General features: G+C 45.8%; 1 protein-coding gene and 1 long non-coding RNA gene across 5 annotated transcripts in view; one reads left to right on the plus strand and one right to left on the minus strand.

The window, feature by feature from the left end:
* LOC119964564 overlaps nucleotides 1–18,793 on the plus strand; it is a 104,189-nt gene that overhangs the window by 53,190 nt on the left and 32,206 nt on the right. The window lies entirely within an intron of this gene.
* ipo13 (importin 13) overlaps nucleotides 1–18,793 on the minus strand; it is a 215,200-nt gene that overhangs the window by 37,182 nt on the left and 159,225 nt on the right. For all 4 annotated transcript variants that reach the window (XR_005460326.1, XM_038794211.1, XM_038794212.1 and 1 more), the window contains 2 exons: nucleotides 17,089–17,226; nucleotides 9,852–9,948 (listed from right to left, as the gene is read on the minus strand). Coding sequence is in view for 3 of the 4 variants with exons in the window: in XM_038794211.1 (XP_038650139.1) it covers nucleotides 9,852–9,948; nucleotides 17,089–17,226 (235 nt within the window). In the remaining variant the exon portion in view is untranslated. The remainder of the gene's footprint in view (nucleotides 1–9,851; nucleotides 9,949–17,088; nucleotides 17,227–18,793) is intronic.

Consider the following 18,793-nt stretch of genomic DNA (forward strand, 5'->3'; position numbering starts at 1 on the left):
TTGCAAGACATTTAACGAAAGGGAAGGGCGATTGGCATCAAGAAGGAAATTTGAGAATAAAGTCAAGGCCGTAGGTTTGGCCAGTCATGTTGCAGGGAGGAGATGAAAGATGTCACGTAGGTGAAAGCAAGTCCTCTTTGTGAAGCAAAGACATGGGAACAATCTTCCTCTTTAACTGGAGAAAATTATTGCTCGTCCTACCAACACAGGAGCAGTGGAGGAGTTGACAGAGGTGATGGTGTTGAGGTAAAGCTGGGTAACAATAGATTACATTTAGAATGTGGCATCTTACCTTCAAAAGATATGGATGACGGGCCGATAAAAAATAGGAGGGGGACAAAAGGATGCAGGGATGTGAAGAGAACCCATTGCAGGAGAATCTTCAGTTATAACTGATTAGGCGATTGTGGAACCAGGTGAAGGCAGTTTTCCGTAGCTGCACAACAGAGGACAGGTAGGGGAGGAGGATTGTGTGGTCAATGATATCAAAGGGTGCAAAATAGGTGCGAAACATGATGAGAATAGTCACTGTGGCCATAGTAATTGTCACAGGATGTCATTTTCTGCATTGTTTAGTGCCATTTTAGTGCTGTGGTAATGGCAGAAACATGATAACAAAGATTCAAATGTGGAATTGCCATAAAGATGAACACAACAACTTCAAAGAGTTGAGGGGGAAAGGAAGTTGGATTTTGGTCAGTAGTTTGCAAGGACTGTGGAGTAGAGAATGGAGTTTTTGAGGAGGGTGCGATGAGAGCTGATTTGAAAGAAAGAGGAAAAGGACAGTATCCCAGACGAGGAAACCATTTACAATATCAGCTATCATAGAGCCAGACAGCAGGTTAGTGAAAAGAGTTGAGAGAGAGGAGGTGTTGGGGGTCTTATGAACAAGATGAGCTGAGAGAGTATGTGGGAAGAGCATCTGTTCAAACACTCTTTTATTCATCAAAATCATAAAGATGTCCTGCTGTGAGTATCCTTTAAATAACGTGTAGGTTAATTTTCTATCAATGCACCCAATTAAATCCCACAACTACACAGTGATCTTTTTATTAATTCCGTTGTTTATTCACTGCCCTAATGTACCAACACAATGAAGTCTGTCAGGAATGCTGACAATCTAGTTTGCAAGGTTATTTACCATTTAAATTTTAGCAGACCTGTTACACCCACTGTTTTTTTACATCATACATTTAATCTGTCAAACGTCGTGTCATTCAAGGCCGGAACTTGAACAGTAGCCATGTAAGTGATAGAGGTGGGCATCAATATCTGTGATAGAGGGGGGCATCAATATCTGTAACAGTCAATTGAATGGATACACTAGCTTATGATGATAGACTTAAAATTATGATGATAGACTTAAAATAACAACCAATACAGTTTGGGGTTGGTTTAGCTCAGTTAGCTGGACAGCTGGGCCGGGATTCTCCCCTACCTGGCGGGGCGGGGGGGGGGGGGGTCCGGGCGTGTTGGAGTGGCGTGAACCACTCCAGCGTCGGGCCGCCCCAAAGGTGCGGAAGTCTCCGCACCTTTAGGGGCCAAGCCCTCATATCGAGGGGCTGGGGCTAGGCCCGCGCCGGAGTGGTCCCCGCTCCGCCGGCTGGCGTGAATGGTCTTTGGCGCCATGCTAGCCGGGGCTGAAAGGACTTCGCCAGCCGGCGTAAGTCCGTGCATGCGCCGGAGCGTCAGCGACTGCTGACGTCATCCAGCGCATGCGCAGGGGAAGGGGTCTCTTCTTCCTCCGCCATGGTGAAGACCATGGCAAAGGCGGAAAAAAAGAGTGCCCCCTCGGCACAGGTCCGCCCGCCGATTGGTGGGCCCCGATCGCGGGCCAGGCCACCGGGGGGGGGGGGGGGGGGGGGGGGGCAACCCCCCGGGGTCAGATCGCCCAACGCCCCCCCCCCCCCCCCAGGACCCCGCCGCCCGCGCCGCCAATCCTGCTGGTCAGGTAGGTGGTTTAATCGAGGCTTGTCAGCAGCGGGACTTTGGCACATCGCGGGCCGGAGAATCGCCGCGGGGGGCCCGCCGACCGGCGCGGCGTGATTCCCGCCCCCGCCGAATCTCGGGTGGCGGTGAATTCGGGACACGGCGGGGGCGGGATTGACGCCGGCCCCCCACCCCTGGTTTCTGATGCAGAGATAGGCCAACAACGCTGGTTCAATTCCCGTACAGGCTGAGGTTATTCATGAAAGCCTTGCCTTCTCAACCTTGCCCCTCACCCGAGGTGTGGTGATTCCCAGGTTAAACACCACCAGTCAGATGTCCCCCTCAGAGGAAAGCAGCCCGCGATCATCTGGGACTATGGCGACTTTACCTTTATTAATGATTCAGTGCACAAGAATTCCTCATCTTATCCATTGCGCTGGACTTATTTTCTTAAACAAAGTCAACATTATCCAAAATTCTTGAATAAAACACTCATTATAATAGGTACATACAACAGCTTATAAAATAATTTTATAATAATTTCCAAATAAATGGCTCCGTATTTCTCCTTTTTACAATGGTGTACTTTTTCTCTTAGAACATAACTGGCTGGATTCTCTGCCACCAGTAGTGGAGTATACGATGCAGCGGAGAATTCCGCATGAGCAAAAACGGGATTTCCGCCTTCCAATGCTCCGGTTCCCCACCACCAGCGAGTTACACGATCCGGAGGGAAGGATGCAAATGGGTTATTTGAGCCAATTTACATCCGATTAATGAGCCAGTGACTGGATTCTCCATGCTTCTGTGATGCTCCAGCCCTCTTGGCCAGGATTCACACAGGCGTGGATTGGTATTTTCCAGCATGGTCCTGTTGTGGTGGACCTTGCAGTGGGTCATTTAACATAGGTGCCCCAAAGACCACCGGAGGGCCCCCTTTTCCCTCCGCCACAACGCAAATCATGCCCAGCCCATATCCCAGCCACCCCCCCACCCACATCTGACCCCACTTCAGAGGCCGCCAACCCCCCCCCCCCCCCCCCCCCCCCCCCACACACACAATCAGTCACTCCTGCCTGAAAGTAGGCAGAAACAGTGAAAAAAAAAATCACTGCTTTTTCACTTAACTGCCCCTTACACCTTCTGCCATAAACAAGAGGTGTAGAGAAAATAAACATTGTGGTTAGCTTCACAGTCATGGTCTGGCAGGGTCTCTGATATGGGGGTTGCGTCTGATATGGGGGGGGGGGGGGTAACCAATTCCCATAGGTAATTGCGGGGGGTTGGGGGAGGAGGGAAGCCCCTATGTGACTGAGGGGGGTGGGGAGGGGGCAGCTGCCAGGCCTCTGCTTCAGATCACCTGCTCAAAATGGCGGCCTGATAGCAGAGTACGGAATGGAAACCCGGGAGCTCCCCGCCATGCACGAATATGAATATGCATGGCAAAGGATTTGGAATTGCTCCTGGACGCTGCTCATAGGTGCCAGTGCAGGTCAGGAGCAATACTACTCCAGCAAGAGAACATAGGTCTCCCAAACGTAGAATTCCACCTACATGTTTGTTTCTACATTGATGCTCACGACAAAATTCTGACAAACTAAAACGTCATCTTGCTCCTGAATACAAAGATGTCTGTCGACACTTCAGTTGAGGAATGTAATGGCCGATCACCATGAAAGTTGAATACAGGGCTTTTAAATGAAAGAAGTAATGACTCAAAAATTCTTTCAATAGATGATGCTTGATCTGCCTCAAAGATCTTCAGTTTTTGTTGAGTTTTCGACATACACAACTGTAAGCAAGGGTTAATCCGGTATTCTCTGAATCAACATGGTAAGAGCTCTCACAAGCTCTACCATTTGCAAAACACAGAATACATCACAACATCTTGGTAATATTTAATTAATGTAAACAAACTTGTTTATAATATGACTATTTGTTAGCCATACTTTTTCTACAAATGAATTAGTTACACAGAATTGGGACCAATATGTACTCATATCTGGGTCTGGGTTGAACAATTGCCAGAAAAATCCCATCAAATGTAGGTATTTGCATGCAAATGTTTCTTGAACCATTAAATCACCTACACATCACCCAAGAACCAAAACATCACCTCCCTATACACGTAGGTAATATCCTTGGAATCATTACTACCTATACCTATAACCTTTGGGAATGGCATGGTGGCACAGTGAATCGCACTGCTGCCTCATAGCATCAGAGACCTGGGTTCAATACCGGCCTTTTCACTTTCACCCAATGCCTGCATGGGTTTCCTCTGGGTGCTCCTGTTTCCTCCCACAGTCCAAAGACGTGCAGGTTAGGTGGGGTTACGGTGGGGGAATGGGCCGAGTGCATTCAGAGGGTCGATGGGCCGAATGGCCTCCTTCTGCACTTTAGGAATTCTGTGAGCCACTTTTGATTTTGTTTTACTTTGGATTGAATTTTCTCATCAGAAATAGTCAGAAGAGTAGATACAAGGAATATTTGCCAGGGTGTCCATTGCAATCTCAAAGAAGACTGTAAACTCCATTTGAAATATTAATTATTCATATGGGTCACTTCATCATCAGGGTTGTTTAGAAGCTGCAAGATGATTATTTTGCATTTCTATTGGGAACATCCCAAAGCTTGCCACATTGCCATGGAGATAGTCTGTGGGGGTTAGAAGGTTCATTTCTGTGTGGTTGCTCACAGAAGCAAGCAGGCAGATGTAAACAGCAAAATTCAATTTGCATCCCTGCTCAGCTTTTGTAGCTGCAAAGTAATGTTTTGAGATTTAGGTATCGGAAAACCCACATCCCTGTCACTATTCAAATAATATATTGCTTTTCTGTTATTCCTGCCAAAGAGAATGCCACTTTGATTTGGGTACGGAATGCGAATTGAGACATCAAGGGGGCGATTCTCCGCTCCCCACGCTGGGTGGGAGAATCGCGGGAGGGCCGGGTGACACATTTCACGCCCCCCTGGCGCCCCCCGCGATTCTCCCACCCCCCGCTTGGAAGAATCGCCACTCGCTGTTTTTCACGGCGACCGGCGATTCTCCGGCCCGGATGGGCCAAACGGCCTGCCGTTCGCGACCGTTTCACGATGACGGCAACCACACCTGGTCGCTGCCATCGTGAACATGGGTGCCAAAGGCCTGTTTTAAGCTTGTGGGGGGCGGAGAGGGGAGCGAGCACCACGGACGTGCTCGGATGGGGACTGGCCCGTGATCGATGCCCACCGATCGTCGGGCCGGCGTCTCAAAGCGACGCACTCTTTCCCCTCCGCCACCCCAGAAGATCAAGCCGCCACGTCTTGCGGGGCAGCGGAGGGGAAGACAACCACCGCGCATGCGCGGGTTTGAGCCTTCAGCCGTCGTGACGTCAGCCGCGCATGCGCGGGTTGGAGCCGGCCAAACTGCGCATACGCGGCTGACGTCACATAGGCGCCGCCGTCGCGTCATTCTCGGCGCGCCGCCTTGACGCAAGTGTCAAGGCCCAGCGGCCGAGAATAACGGAGCGCCGCTCCTAGCCCCCCCGAGTGGGGATGAATACGGTGAGAGGAGCGGTCTCCGAGGCCGTCGTGAAACTTGGCCGAGTTCACGACGGCCTTCCCGATTTTTCCTGGGAGCGGAGAAGTGTGCCCGAAATATGGCAATGGCAGCAAACCAGGGATGAACAGGAGATTTTATAGCCGTGATCCTCAAAACGTTCCACCAGTGATGGCTTTAACTTGCATCATTTGTGGCTACGTTGTAGACAAATGCATACAAGATTGATTGTCATGACTGGTCAACAACTCCAGTTTGTCATGGTTAACGTTTTCTGGTCCTTTTGAGAATCATAAAAACATTATTATAAGATTGCCAGGATTGTGGAGGGGGAACTAGATAGATTGTGGGTCTTTTGCTGCCAGGAAGTTTGTCTTTCTAAAAAAAATGACGACGACAAACCAGACCAAAGATAAAATATTAAAGCAACAGAATAAAATGTAATTACTTTGCAACCAGGCTGATTCAGTTTGACAATAAAAATTAACCGAAAAATGTTCCGCAGTAAGGTACCCAACAAAATGTTCAATAAAAGTGTAAAGAAATGGAATAAAAGATACAGTTCTCTCGAACTATTTACTATTTTTATAAAAATGGTTAGGATTTTATTTAAACCTCCAAAAAGCTAACCATTTTAAGCCTACAAATATGAGCCACATTTCCATATCATTATCGTCAAGTTAATCCAATTTGAATATTCATATTGTATAGGCTAAAGAAACCACAGAATGCCAATTAGACTAAAATAACTCCCAAAATATTAGAAGATAGGGGGCTGGATTCTCCGCCGTCGGGATGCTCCCTTTTGCCGGCAGCCCGGGAGTTTCCCGACGGCGCGGGACTGCCCCACAGTGGGAAACCCCATTGACCAGCCGGTGAAATGGAGCATCCCACAGGCGTGTTGAACCAGAAATCTGGCGCGGCAGGACGGAGAATTCAGCCCAGGATTTCTGCAAGGTTATAATTCTTCAGTACATTTCACCTAAAATCAGTCAAATGAACGTAAAAGATGGAGGAATTTCAGCCTAAATTACGTCCAGTGCAAATAGAGAGTCTGCAATCTTTACCGTTATCATGTCAGAAACTGGATCTGCCCACAAAATTAATGAACCACACATGGATTTCAAAAGAAATTAATTCTTTGGATGCCACTGGCATTTATTGCCCATCCACAATTGCTCTCGAGAAGGTGGCGGTAGATGCCTTCTTGAACCACTGCAGTCCATGTGGTGTAGGTACAATCACAAAGCCGTTAGCGAGAGAGTTCCAGGATTTTTAACCAGTGACAGTGAAGAAATATAATGGGCACGGCAAGTTTTTCCCAGATGCACCCATTTGACAAGCCTACAAATCAGGTCTCCAAGGTGCTAAGGCACCGGTGCCTAAGCTTTATATACTAAAAAAATTAATTTGCTAACAAACTGATGAATAATAATAATCTTTATTATTGTCACAAGTAGGCTTACATTAACACGGCAATGAACTTAATGTGAAAAGTTCCTAGTCGCCACACTCTGGCACCTGTCTGGGTATACAAAAGGGAGAATTCAGAATGTCCAATTCACCCAACAAACATGCCTTTCGGGACATGTGGGAGGAAACGAGAGCACCCTGTGGAAACCCACGCAGAGACAGGGGGAATGTGCAGACTCCGCACAGACCGTGACACAAGCCTGGAATCGAACCTGGGACCCTGGCACTGTGAAGCAACAGTACTAACCACTGTGCTACTGTGCCATCCAAATGTAAGAAATTGGTAACTATATTGTATTATATGTATTCTTTTGCATTAATATTTTTAAACATCCTGGTTTAAAATACAGACTTTTAGGCTGCAATAGGTGCAGTTAAGATGGTATAAAAGTGTGATTGTCATTCTTTCAAGTCATGCTTATGTTTACAAGAAGAGGCCAGATGGGATTTTGTTATGATTTCTGGGGAAGAACTAATTACAGACATTGTGCTTAAATTTACGTAATTAGGTCATGGGTTTTGGGTGTGATGAAAATTATGTAATTAATTGGAGGAGCCAAGTCTGTAACGAGCAGCTGTAGGTTAGTTCTGGAAGCTGTGTGCCAAACTGCAAATTTCGGCAGAAGAATGTCAGATTAATACTGAATCTTATAGGCAGGAATCTGCAGGCTGTTTACTGCAAGGATCTCTCTCTCTCGCTGTCTCTGTGGGGCAGCAGGGTGGCACAGTGGTTAGCACTGTTGATTCACAGGCCCAGAGCTCAATTCTGACCTTGGGTGACTCTGTGTGGAGTCTGCACTTTCTCCGTGTCTGCGTGGGTTTCCTCCGGGTGCTCCGGTTTCCCTCCACAGTCCAAAGATGTACAGGTTAGGTAGATTGACGATACTAAATTTGCCCCTTATATGTCCAGGGATGTGCAGGTTAGGTTATGGGTTTACAGGGAGAGGGCGAATGGACAGGGGAGTGTAAATGGGCTGAATGATGGGCTGAATGGCCTCCTTCTGCACTGTAGGTATTCTATGATTCATCAATGCAGTCTTTCAAAGCATTGTATACCCAGAGAACGGTAAATAATCCTGCGCTTGCTAACCTTTATTTCTAAGTGGTCATTGACCTGTGTTGGTATTTGCTTGTTTGGAGAGAAGGTGGCAGCTAGAAGTTAAAGTGTTTCTTTTTATCTTATTGTTTCGGTGATGTTAAGGTAGATTAATATAGTATTAATAATGAAATCTGTTTTACTATACCATACCCTATTTGCACGTGGAATCACTCCCGGAGTGAAGTATTCTTTCCTCACAGTATTACAAATTAAAACAAAAAGTATTGAGGTTCTTGCCCAAAATCCTAGCATGTTGGGGGTTGGCCCAGCGTCATGATAGTATACCAGCGATACTGGTAATTGGTGCAGCATAGGTTGTAAGCCTTTTCTCACAGGTATTGGATTAGACACATTAGCAAGGGGAAGTGGGGGTTGGGGAAACCCCCGTCAGGTTTTCCCTGCTCTATTGTCCCTGATCTGTCGAGAGCTGAGGTTGCATGACGTCATGGGCTCACCTCATTCATTATCCCTGTCTAAAAAGGTTAAAAATATGGTAGGAAAATACAGCAATGTAGCCAGTGGGCTACACTCATTTCTCCTGCCCGATTTGACACTTGGACAAAAATAAAGAGAGAAATTTCCACTCCTCATCATAAAATATAAGCATTTTTCTGGGGCAGCATGATGGCACAGTGGTTAGCACTGCTGCCTCACAATGCTAGGGACCAGGGTTCGATTCCGACCTCGGGTGACTGTGTGGAGTTTTTACATTCTCCTAGTGTTTGCATGAGTTTCCTCCAGGTGCTCCGGTTTCCTCTTTCAGTCCAAAGATGTGCAGGTTAGGTGGATTGGCCATTGTAAAATTGCCCCTTAGTGTTTAAAGATGTCCAGATTAGATAGGGTTACAAGGATAGGGCAGAAGAGTGGGCCTGGTAGACTCAATGGGCCGATTGGCCTACTTCGGTACTGTAGGGATTCTATGGAATGTGCCCATTTCCAGCTGTATTAATAAACAGGTTCTCGCTCCAAAATAAGCCAATGAATATTTTTAATGCAAAGGGAAAAAAGTTGATTCTAAAACAACATTCAATTACAATGGTTCATGAAAGATTTTGTTTGTGATTATGCAAATATCACTTCACTTTGGAAATACAGCACAACCAGGATCGCATTTTGCTCACAGATGGCCAATTGCACTCATAGTGGAAACTCTATTCAATTTATAAATTAAGTGTTTTTTCCTCACATTTATACCCTCGATTTGTTCCCCTTCCACGCCATTTCCTTCAATTTAAAACATTTTTTGCTCCCATATTTAAAATATCCTTTCAATTGACAGCTCCCTTTTAACGTTCCACTCATTTGAATAGTACCGCACTATGACTGACACTGCAATCATCCTGAAAGGAAGCTGCTTTCTTTTTCACATATCAACCCTTTTCTCTGTACGCATTTGTACATACATAAATTACCAACTCATCACGAGGAAACTGCTGAGTGTTAAAATCAGCTTCTCCTCTTTACCACATTCCATTGTCTATTAGCAACTATTGGAAATCCAAGGTACAGATTATAATCATACAGCATGGCTAACACAGGCGGTTTTCCAGCAGCCATACATTTACATGTTCAACGCAGACAATAAAAAGTAACTTTTCATCACAAATTAGATGTTATGAGCTTTCATTATTTTATTTCTGACAGGAATACAGGGCTGCACCAAACTCACCCAGTACCACAGGAACTGGGAAACGCACATTAATAACCACTAGCTCGATCACTATGGATCACAAACCACTACAAAAAAAAAGATTTGGTAGCACACATTAGAATTTCCAAATGATCCACATTTAAAGTATGGCCACCTACCTTGTTGGAATATTGAGAGGGTCACAGATGTAACGAGAAGGAATAGAGCCTTTACTGGGACAAAGTGGGTCGGATCATTGGCAAATATGTGCACCAGCTGAAAAAGAAAACAATCCAAACATATTTACACAGGCAGAGTGACACTGTCAAAATCCAAAAAAGGCGATCAAAGAAAAGCAATTTCCATGAGGATAATCGCCAAGCTCAGCCACCACTGTGGAGAAATTAATTTGATAACATCAATTTGGAGCAATTCAAACTCATTGTACAATCTGGAGTAGTATTCGTGCAACACAAGTGCCAGGCAATGATCATCGAGAATCTAACCATTGCCCCGTGACATTCAATGGCAACACAATCATCAACTCCCCCACTTTTATTATGAAAATACACGGCCACATCTCTCTCCCTATCTTTGTAACCTCCTCCTGTCCTACAACCCTCGAGGAGCAGTGTCTTCAGCCAGTGGGTCCAAAGCTCTGAAATGCCCTCCTCAAGATTCCCCCCTCCTTTTTTTTTGAGAATGTTTAACACATTGGGATTTTTACTATGCCAAGTGTGTTGTATAAATGCAATTATTGCTGTTGTTGAGTGAATCCCATCACAACAGTTCCAAGCGTCTACTGACAGAAGCTGAAACGATTTGTATTTGGCTTCATCCAACCAAGTGCATTCTCAGCCCACCTTCAAAAGATTGAAAGGAGAACACCTGAGAATATCTGGTTCTGATCACAAAGAGATTTCAATGTTACACTCAGACTCACAATTATATACTTGGATACTGGGCAGTTCGGCACAGCCAAATAACAAAAGACCTACAGCCTGATTATGGGGTGGCTAATGCCTCTGTACAAGAGAATATCCAAGGCAAATCCCTGAACTTGCAACAGACCAACTCAAGATCGATGTCATAAGGCAAAATTAACTGCATGAGGACAGCTAGCATTCCAGTATATCACACAGCAATTGTGAGATAAATGGCAGGTGCACACTGCAATCTCCTGCAGATATGGCAATTCATTCTTTGGAAAAATATACACTTACTTGTAATATTATAACATTGTGCATATGTGGTTCAGTTATGAAGTGGAACGGAATAATTACAATAGATTAAACAATGTAACCAACTATTTTTGTGATTTGTAACTTCACTTTTGAAATATACATCTGTGGAAAACTAAATGCATATTTCTAGAGTGTTTTCTTTTTTAAAATAAATTTAGAGTACCCAATTATTTTTTTTCCAATTAGGAGGCAATTTAGCGTGGCCAATTCACCTACCCTGCACATCTTTGGGTTGTAGGGGTGAGACCCACGCAGACACGAGTAGAATATGCAAACTCCATATGGACAATGACCCGGGGCCGGGATTGAACCAGAGTGCTAACCACTGTGCCACCATGCTGCCCCCCCCCCCCCCCCCCCCCCCAAAGAGTTTTTAATTAAATACTTTCCACTGTAATATGATACCTTCAATTTTTTTTTTAAAGTGCAAAACGGCTGAGATGGAAATGAGGAAATGTCCATCCATCCTCTTTCTCTTGGACTACACCCACCCCACCCGCATTGTGGCCAATTTGGGAAATCTCTTAGAACTTCTTGTCTGACTATATTAGATAATCATATCTAGTGTTAGGATACTGTGGGAACCCAAACATCTTTCTAATTCCAAATGAACCTTAAAAAATGAATATAGCCTCTGCTTTCAGGAACACCCATCTCCCCATTGAAGGGGACACATATGTATCGCATGCTTCAATAATCTATTCCATGGTAGTGCGTCTTTCTGAAAATAAATACTTATATAACATCTAAATTAACTTTGTGCATATGTATGCCCTATAGACCTACAATCCCTATTCATCAAATAACCAATGTAGCAGGGCAGAATCTATCCATTAATCATTTTCAAAAACTCCCATTTTAAGCATATCCAATGAAAAAAGCCCACCAAAAAATAAATTAAGTCACTCCCCTCTACATCTACTCTACTGTCTAGTAGTTCACTTGTGGGGATGGCTGGAGACAATACTCAGTGCTCCATTGCAAAGACTAAGTATAGTGTTCTTGGACTTATTCCAAGTCCAAATGAAGTATTCTTAAATTACCACATCCTAGAAATACAAATTAATAGTCTATTTGTTTTCCGAATGGCCATGATCCAACTGTGAACTTTTTTTGATTTATTAAGATTTAACGGTCCCTCTCATGGTCTGTAGCCTTTAACATACATCCATGCACAGTACAAAGGGGCAGCACGGTAGCATAGTGGTTAGCACAGTTGCTTCACAGCTCCAGGGTCCCAGGTTCGATTCCCGGCTGGGTCACTGTCTGTGCGGAGTCTGCATGTTCTCCCGCGTGTGTGTGGGTTTCCTCAGAGTGCTCCGGTTTCCTCCCACAGTCCAAAGATGTGCGGGTTAGGTGGCTTGGCCATGCTAAATTGCCCTCAGTGTCCAAAAAGGTTAAGTGGTGGTTGCTGGGTTGCGGGGATAGGGTAGATACGTGAGCTTGAGTGGGTTGCTCTTTGTAAGGGCCGGTGCAGATGCGATGGGCCGAATGGCCTCCTTCTGCACTGTAAATTCTATGATAATTCTATGAAATGTGCCTGGAGTTTCCAAAACCTAACTGCACCACCGGGCACTTACCAACATTGGAAGAGATGAGATGTACATTACTCAATTTATTTCTATACATGTATAAATGTAATTTATAGATTCATATATTTGGCTAGTTGAAAACTAATCCAGCTACCGAAGGAAGTAGAAAATCATTTGAGAGTCATCAGATTGGTTGGTTTGTGATGCTTGGCAGCTTTGATTACCCATTTATTAAACTGAAGTGACTTCCAGCCAGTTCATATTGAGTTAATGGGATCACCGAGTTTATCAGCAAACAATTGCCCAAAACCATATTTCCAACTCTGATTCTGACTACAAAAAAATAGACACTTACTTTTCTTCGATTTTTCTGGGAAATCTCCTGATAGAGGATTCTGCAGAACACATTCTACAGAGCACAGTCAGAGCAGGAAACCTCAGGGGGAGAAGTGGAGAGAATCAGAGCAGAAACTACACACCCTCTTTATGGCACTAGCTGTCATATTTTGGTAAGTAAAGAGCTTAACTATCTGGATAAGCAAGTTGGACAGTCCAAATTTTCTGGTGCCGATTTTCACTGGTTATGGAAGCCAGGCTGTCAGGGATTAGTGCCTGTATGGCTGGCTGTTCAAATTGGAATGCTCGTTTAATCCGCAGCCCATGAGAGCTAGGGAGATGAGGGTGCCCTCTAAGGATGACGTTGACTGCAAATTGCAGTCATCACATGCATCAGTTGTGCCTCCTCTGGCACAAGGGGAAGTCAGTTGCCTAATCAGCTCCTTGACAAGTCAATTGTGTCAATTTAATCAGTATCACATTGCATCAGTGCGCCATTGACTGGCACTCAACTGGAAGCCTAGCCCCCAAGCATTGAACTCTGAGGCTAATACTCATGTCTCCATAATAAAGATGGCACAGATGTGGCCCCCAATGTAAGGCATTATAGGCAAGTCATTCAACAGTCACCCTGTCCAGGAGATGATGGGTGGCAGCATCTCATTCCCCAGTGAGATCAGAATGCAGGTCCAGTGAATGCACTCAACTCCATTCACTCCTCACCCTTTGGGGACTCATGCGACCCACTGAGGCTCTCAAGGGTCGAAGCACCTCATTAAGGTGGAGTTGAAAGGGTAACAGTTGAAAGAGGCTATTGTGTGACAGAGGAGGGAATAAGGTTCATTGGAAATGTGCTCACATAGTGGGGTGCACATGGGTGGATGTCCCACAGATCCTGAGAGGGCTGTGGATCAGGACATTGTCAGGACACCTCTTTGCTAACTTTGATGTTCTCTTCATTTCAGCTATTGATTTGGGAGAATCATGGAGCCAGTTGAGCTGGCATTTGAACAGCAGCAGCGACATGCTGCTGCACCTGTCTAAGACCAATGCACTGCAGAGGAGGGTGAGGCAGGGCCCATTGACCTTCCAGGAGCAGGGCCCACAGATGGAAGATCCTCGTAGGAGACACTACCGACCACAGGTAGAATTTCCTACCTCCAGACGTCATAGGTCTAGTACCAGAAAAGACTGCGTCTGTCCTGGGGGACGGTGGACCACCTGTGCCAGGTGGTGCACATGCTGGCAGCACATGGATTAGGAGGTCACCCATTGGCTATGACCTTGAAAGTTACTGCCACTCTGAACTTCAGATGCTGTATGGGTGACCTCCACGGCATCTCCGAGTCTGCCACGCACAAGTGCATAATGGAGGTTACAGATATGCTACTTGCGAGGCCCAATATATGCACCAACTTGGACTGGGACCACGCGAGCCAGGTGGCTAAGGCCATGGGCTTTGTCTGCATATCAGGCATAAAACCCCAGGTGTAGAGTGTCATCAACTGCACCCACATAGCTTTGCACTCCCCATGGCAGCATGGCGCACCATTTGTGAACCCCAAGGGATACCACTCCCTCAATCTCCAGATCGTCTGTGACCATACAACACGTATTGCACAGATGAGTGCCTGTTTCCCTGGGAATGTCCATTCTAGTTACATCTTGGGTCGTTCACAGATCCAAGTCAAGAGGTAGAGCAGCGACTGGAGGGACGGCTCCTCAGGGAACCTGCTCAGGAAATGGCTGATGACACCAGTGTGGGGGCCACAAAGAGCTGCTGAGACCTGCTATACAAGGTTCATGCGTCAACGCGGCACTGGTCAAGCAGGTAAGTGAACTGCTCAAGATGCAGTTCCAGTGCCTGGACCGGTTGGCGAGAGCCCTCCTCTACAGACCCCAAAGAGTGTCCGACATCACAGCGGTTTGTTGTGCTCTGCAGCAAGGAAAGCAGCTGGGCTTGAAGGAGATGGAGGAGCACCAGATCCTTGGATGAGGAAGATGTTGAGGAGGGCAGCAAGGGGCAATCAAGAACGAAAGTGGGGGAAGGACTTCGGGCAATGGCCAGGGTCCACAAGGGGCACAAGGCTAGGGATGCCCTCATTCCCTCAGTTTGGGGATAACCAGGTCTAGGTGCCAGCAGCGGCGTGGTTTAACAGCATCATCAGTGTGGGATTCTCACACTACCATTCTCACACTCCACAAGGATGAAGCACCGAGTTTGCGCAGGGGTTGCGTGCATGGCATCATGACATGACATTATGGAGGATCCTTATGGGTGAACAAAGTGATTTTTAGTATAGGCGCACTATTACAGTAAGACGTATCTCTACCAGTGCCTAGGTTCACACATGTCCACTAGGTGTCAATCGTTTATTTATCTTCCTCACCCTCCTGCTGCATCTAGATGTACCCCCTTGTTCCACAGCAGCGATTGAGGCAGCCTGATAATTTCCACGCCCTGTTGCCTGAGATGACCTTGGCGGGCATCTACTGCGGGGCCCCCCACCCCCAGAGGACCCTTGATGACGGTCACTCGTCCCATCCAGACCGGAGAGTCAGCGCATACCCCGACTGGCGCCGATGGCGCAGATTCTCCGTACTGCGGAGAATTGCGTCCCGGCATCGGGGCAGCGTGGCACGATTCGCGCGACGCCGCACCGATTCCCTCACCAGGCGGGGGGTGTCGGAGAATTACGCCCCTGGGCTCCTCCATGGGATGGAGGGGCAGCTGGAGTGAGATGCAGAAGCCCTGTCACCCTTTGGTGCTGACACACATGAATTCCCACTAGTGCTTGCACCATGCAGTTGAAGCCCTGTACCTCATGCCCTCAGCCATGAGCTGAACCATGGAGCGGACATACTTCGCCATGGCGTGCACGTCCTGCACCAAGGCCCTCACAGTGTTGGCCTCATTACGTTGAAGTGACCGGCACCATATTCTCAGACAGAAGGTGAGTGGTCTCTTCCAGTTGGCCTTGCAGTCCAAGGAAAGATGCTGCCATCCCTTCCTGATGCTCCTGACTCTGCCTTTGTAGCTCCAGCAGCTCTGGGACGGCCGAACCCAATGGCATGACATCAACCTGGAGACATGGGCAGGTAGACGTACTCTGGTTGCACGAAGGAGGCCATTCAGCTTCTTTCAGCACTCGTAGCCTCTTCCTTTTACTGAACTGACACTCACCATCACCACCACAGCCACCCAGGTGGGTTGGTGACTTTGCTTGCTGGATGTCTGGTTGATTGTGGGTACAGGATGTCACGCCTCTGCTCAATATATCCAGAAGTTTGGTGAGGGCTCCCTCTGTGAAATGTGGTGCTGTCTTCCTGGCAACCATCCCAGTGACTGGACTTGGAACAAGTGCTGGGGAGACGTTTGAAAAGAGCGCTGCTGATTACAGAGATCAAGTTTTCCCGGGGAAAGGGAATCAGAGGGAAACTGCCCTGAGCGTGACGCGAACAACGTGGACAAAAAAAATTCTATAAAAGAGGCTGAATATGTGGTGAGTTTTATTCTCTCCAGTTTGCTCGTCAGGGCCGGCACTTTGAAAAAATATGGGAAAATTCTGTCTCCTGACTAACTCAGAATTAGAGACTTTTTCCAGACGGTCCCAGGGAGCAGGGGAATTGCCACCACAAGTTCAAACTTCCCCAGGCAGTTCCCATGGAGTCATCGCATTGGGGCTTCGTACCAATCTGGAGACCGGAAGATCCAGCTTCCAATGTTCCAGTCAATGACAACCTTTTGCTCTTTGAAAACTTAGAATGTGGGTTTAAGATTTGAATTGCGTAAGGCACCGGAGATGTACCGTTCTTTGATTGAAACAAAATGCATCTATTTTCCTGAAAATGCTGCTCATGCTGGGCCATAGTTTCATTGGCATAGGGAATCCCATTGTTCTCCCAAGTGGCCTTTCTCCAGTGCGATTTCAGATAATGAGAATATCATGGTGGAGTCTTATCCTGTGCTCATTCAGACTGCATAAATGCAGGTTCCAGCAATCCAATTTTAAAGTGCCTATTGCTACCCAATTGCAAATCACATAAACCGCCACAGATTAGGGAATGAAGCCGTGCCTTTGTGATGGTTTTAATCATTTCATGACCGTAAAATATTATTTCTTTACATGTCAGATTACGTTTGACAATCTGTACCCCATCAGGAGTACACTTTGAAGAATCTAAAATTTTATTAAAACTCAATAAAACTAGATTTTCTTCCCATCGCAGAACAAAAAAAAGTGCAGATCATTCAGTTGGTTCAATGGGAAAGCTTGAGCTGAAATAACGTGCATGGATTCTACCTGTCGTGTTAGTTCCAATGCAGATGCCTGTGGGATGGTACTGTACATCTGACCCAGCATTTCTGAAAGCTGTGGAATCATGGGAGCAAAATCATCCAGAAGAGTCTTCACAGACTTTTCAAAGATTGCACAAACAGCCTGGAAAGAAAAAGAAAATAAATCTCAATTGTCGTTTTACAATTCAAATAGGTAACAAAGTTATTCTTCAGTGTCAAATATAGTCTCACGTACTTAGGTCGAGCACTGACATGAGCTTTATGTTGTACAACTTTGTTTTAGAGATGAGGCTTCCCTAACTATTTTCCCTCCATTTTAAACTCCATGCATGTAACACCGTGACCTTGTTGCCCAAGACTATGGGTTACGGATCAAGATTTCTGCACTACTGTGTTCTTGCCCTTTGATCAGCACACAAATAGGACAGAAAAACATCTTGTCTCTATGAAATGGTCTCTATAGATTGCTTGGGGGCAACTGGAAGACCTCAGTTTGGCAAAATGAATGTGAGTCTTCATAATAGAATCAAAGAATTTTTATAACATACGAGACCAATGAGCCCTTCTTGCATGTGTCAGCTCTCTTCACTAGCCACTTAGTACCATTCCCCTGCCTATTCACCATATCCACTTAAAATGTTCCTTTTCAAATATTTATCCACTTTCTTGTAAAACAAGAGGCATTTTTAACAATTCTCTGCACAACGAAATTGTACTCTAAACTTTCCCTTTGCTCTCTTGGTGCTGATGTTAAGCTTATGTTCTCTCATTAATAGAGTTTTGGCCCTGCTGCCCTGATTAGGTCAGGTCCCTATCAGGTCTTCTCTTGGCAAAACCAATAATTTATACAAGTTTAGCATTGCCCATATTCTTTAACTTATGCAATCCCAGTTATAAAATATTTTAAATACCAGCTTCGTTCGTTGGTCTTCCCCCTTTAAAGAGTTGTTCATCTGAATCGCTAAGGGATCATTTTTATCTTTATTTATTCTTTATTAGTGTCACAAGTAAGCTTACATTAACACTGCAATTAAATTACTGTGAAAATCCCCTAGTCCCCACATTTCGGCGCCTGTTCAGGTACACTGAGGGAGAATTCAGAATGTCCAATTCACCTAACAAGCACGTCTTTCGGGACTTGTGGGAGGAAACCGGAGCACCCGGAGGAAACCAACACAGACACGGGGAGAATGCGCAGACTTCGCACAGACAGTGATCCAAGCCGGGAATCGAACCAGAGTCCCTGACGCTGTGAAGCAACAGTGCTAACCACTGTGCTATCGTGCCCCCCCTAATCTTACCAACCCAATCTGGTGACTTTTATGTCTGGAGAGGTAGGTTGAAATTACACCTGCCCTTGACTCCTTTGAAATATTTTACCATTTAGTGCTGAAATATTTTACCATTTAGTGTAAATATCCTTTCTGTATTCCCCCTCTCAAAATGTATCACGTTAAGTCTCATCTGTTTCTGTTTATCCAAGCTACTAAACCACGTTCCACTGCAAGCTGTTTACAGTCCCCTTCACTTTTAACTAGGTTTCTTATTTTTGTGTTGTCTGCAAGTTTTGTTGTATACCCACCCAGGTCCAGACTTTTATATAACATATCCACTCACTGCTACCCTCCACAGCAATACATATTAGTGCCAACAGCATGAGATCAGAGTGAACAAGAATGCTCAAGAGGTAGAATTGGTGTCTAATTTTT

This window comes from Scyliorhinus canicula, chromosome 4, assembly GCF_902713615.1.
Source record: "Scyliorhinus canicula chromosome 4, sScyCan1.1, whole genome shotgun sequence".
NCBI classification, from domain to species: Eukaryota; Metazoa; Chordata; class Chondrichthyes; order Carcharhiniformes; family Scyliorhinidae; genus Scyliorhinus; species Scyliorhinus canicula.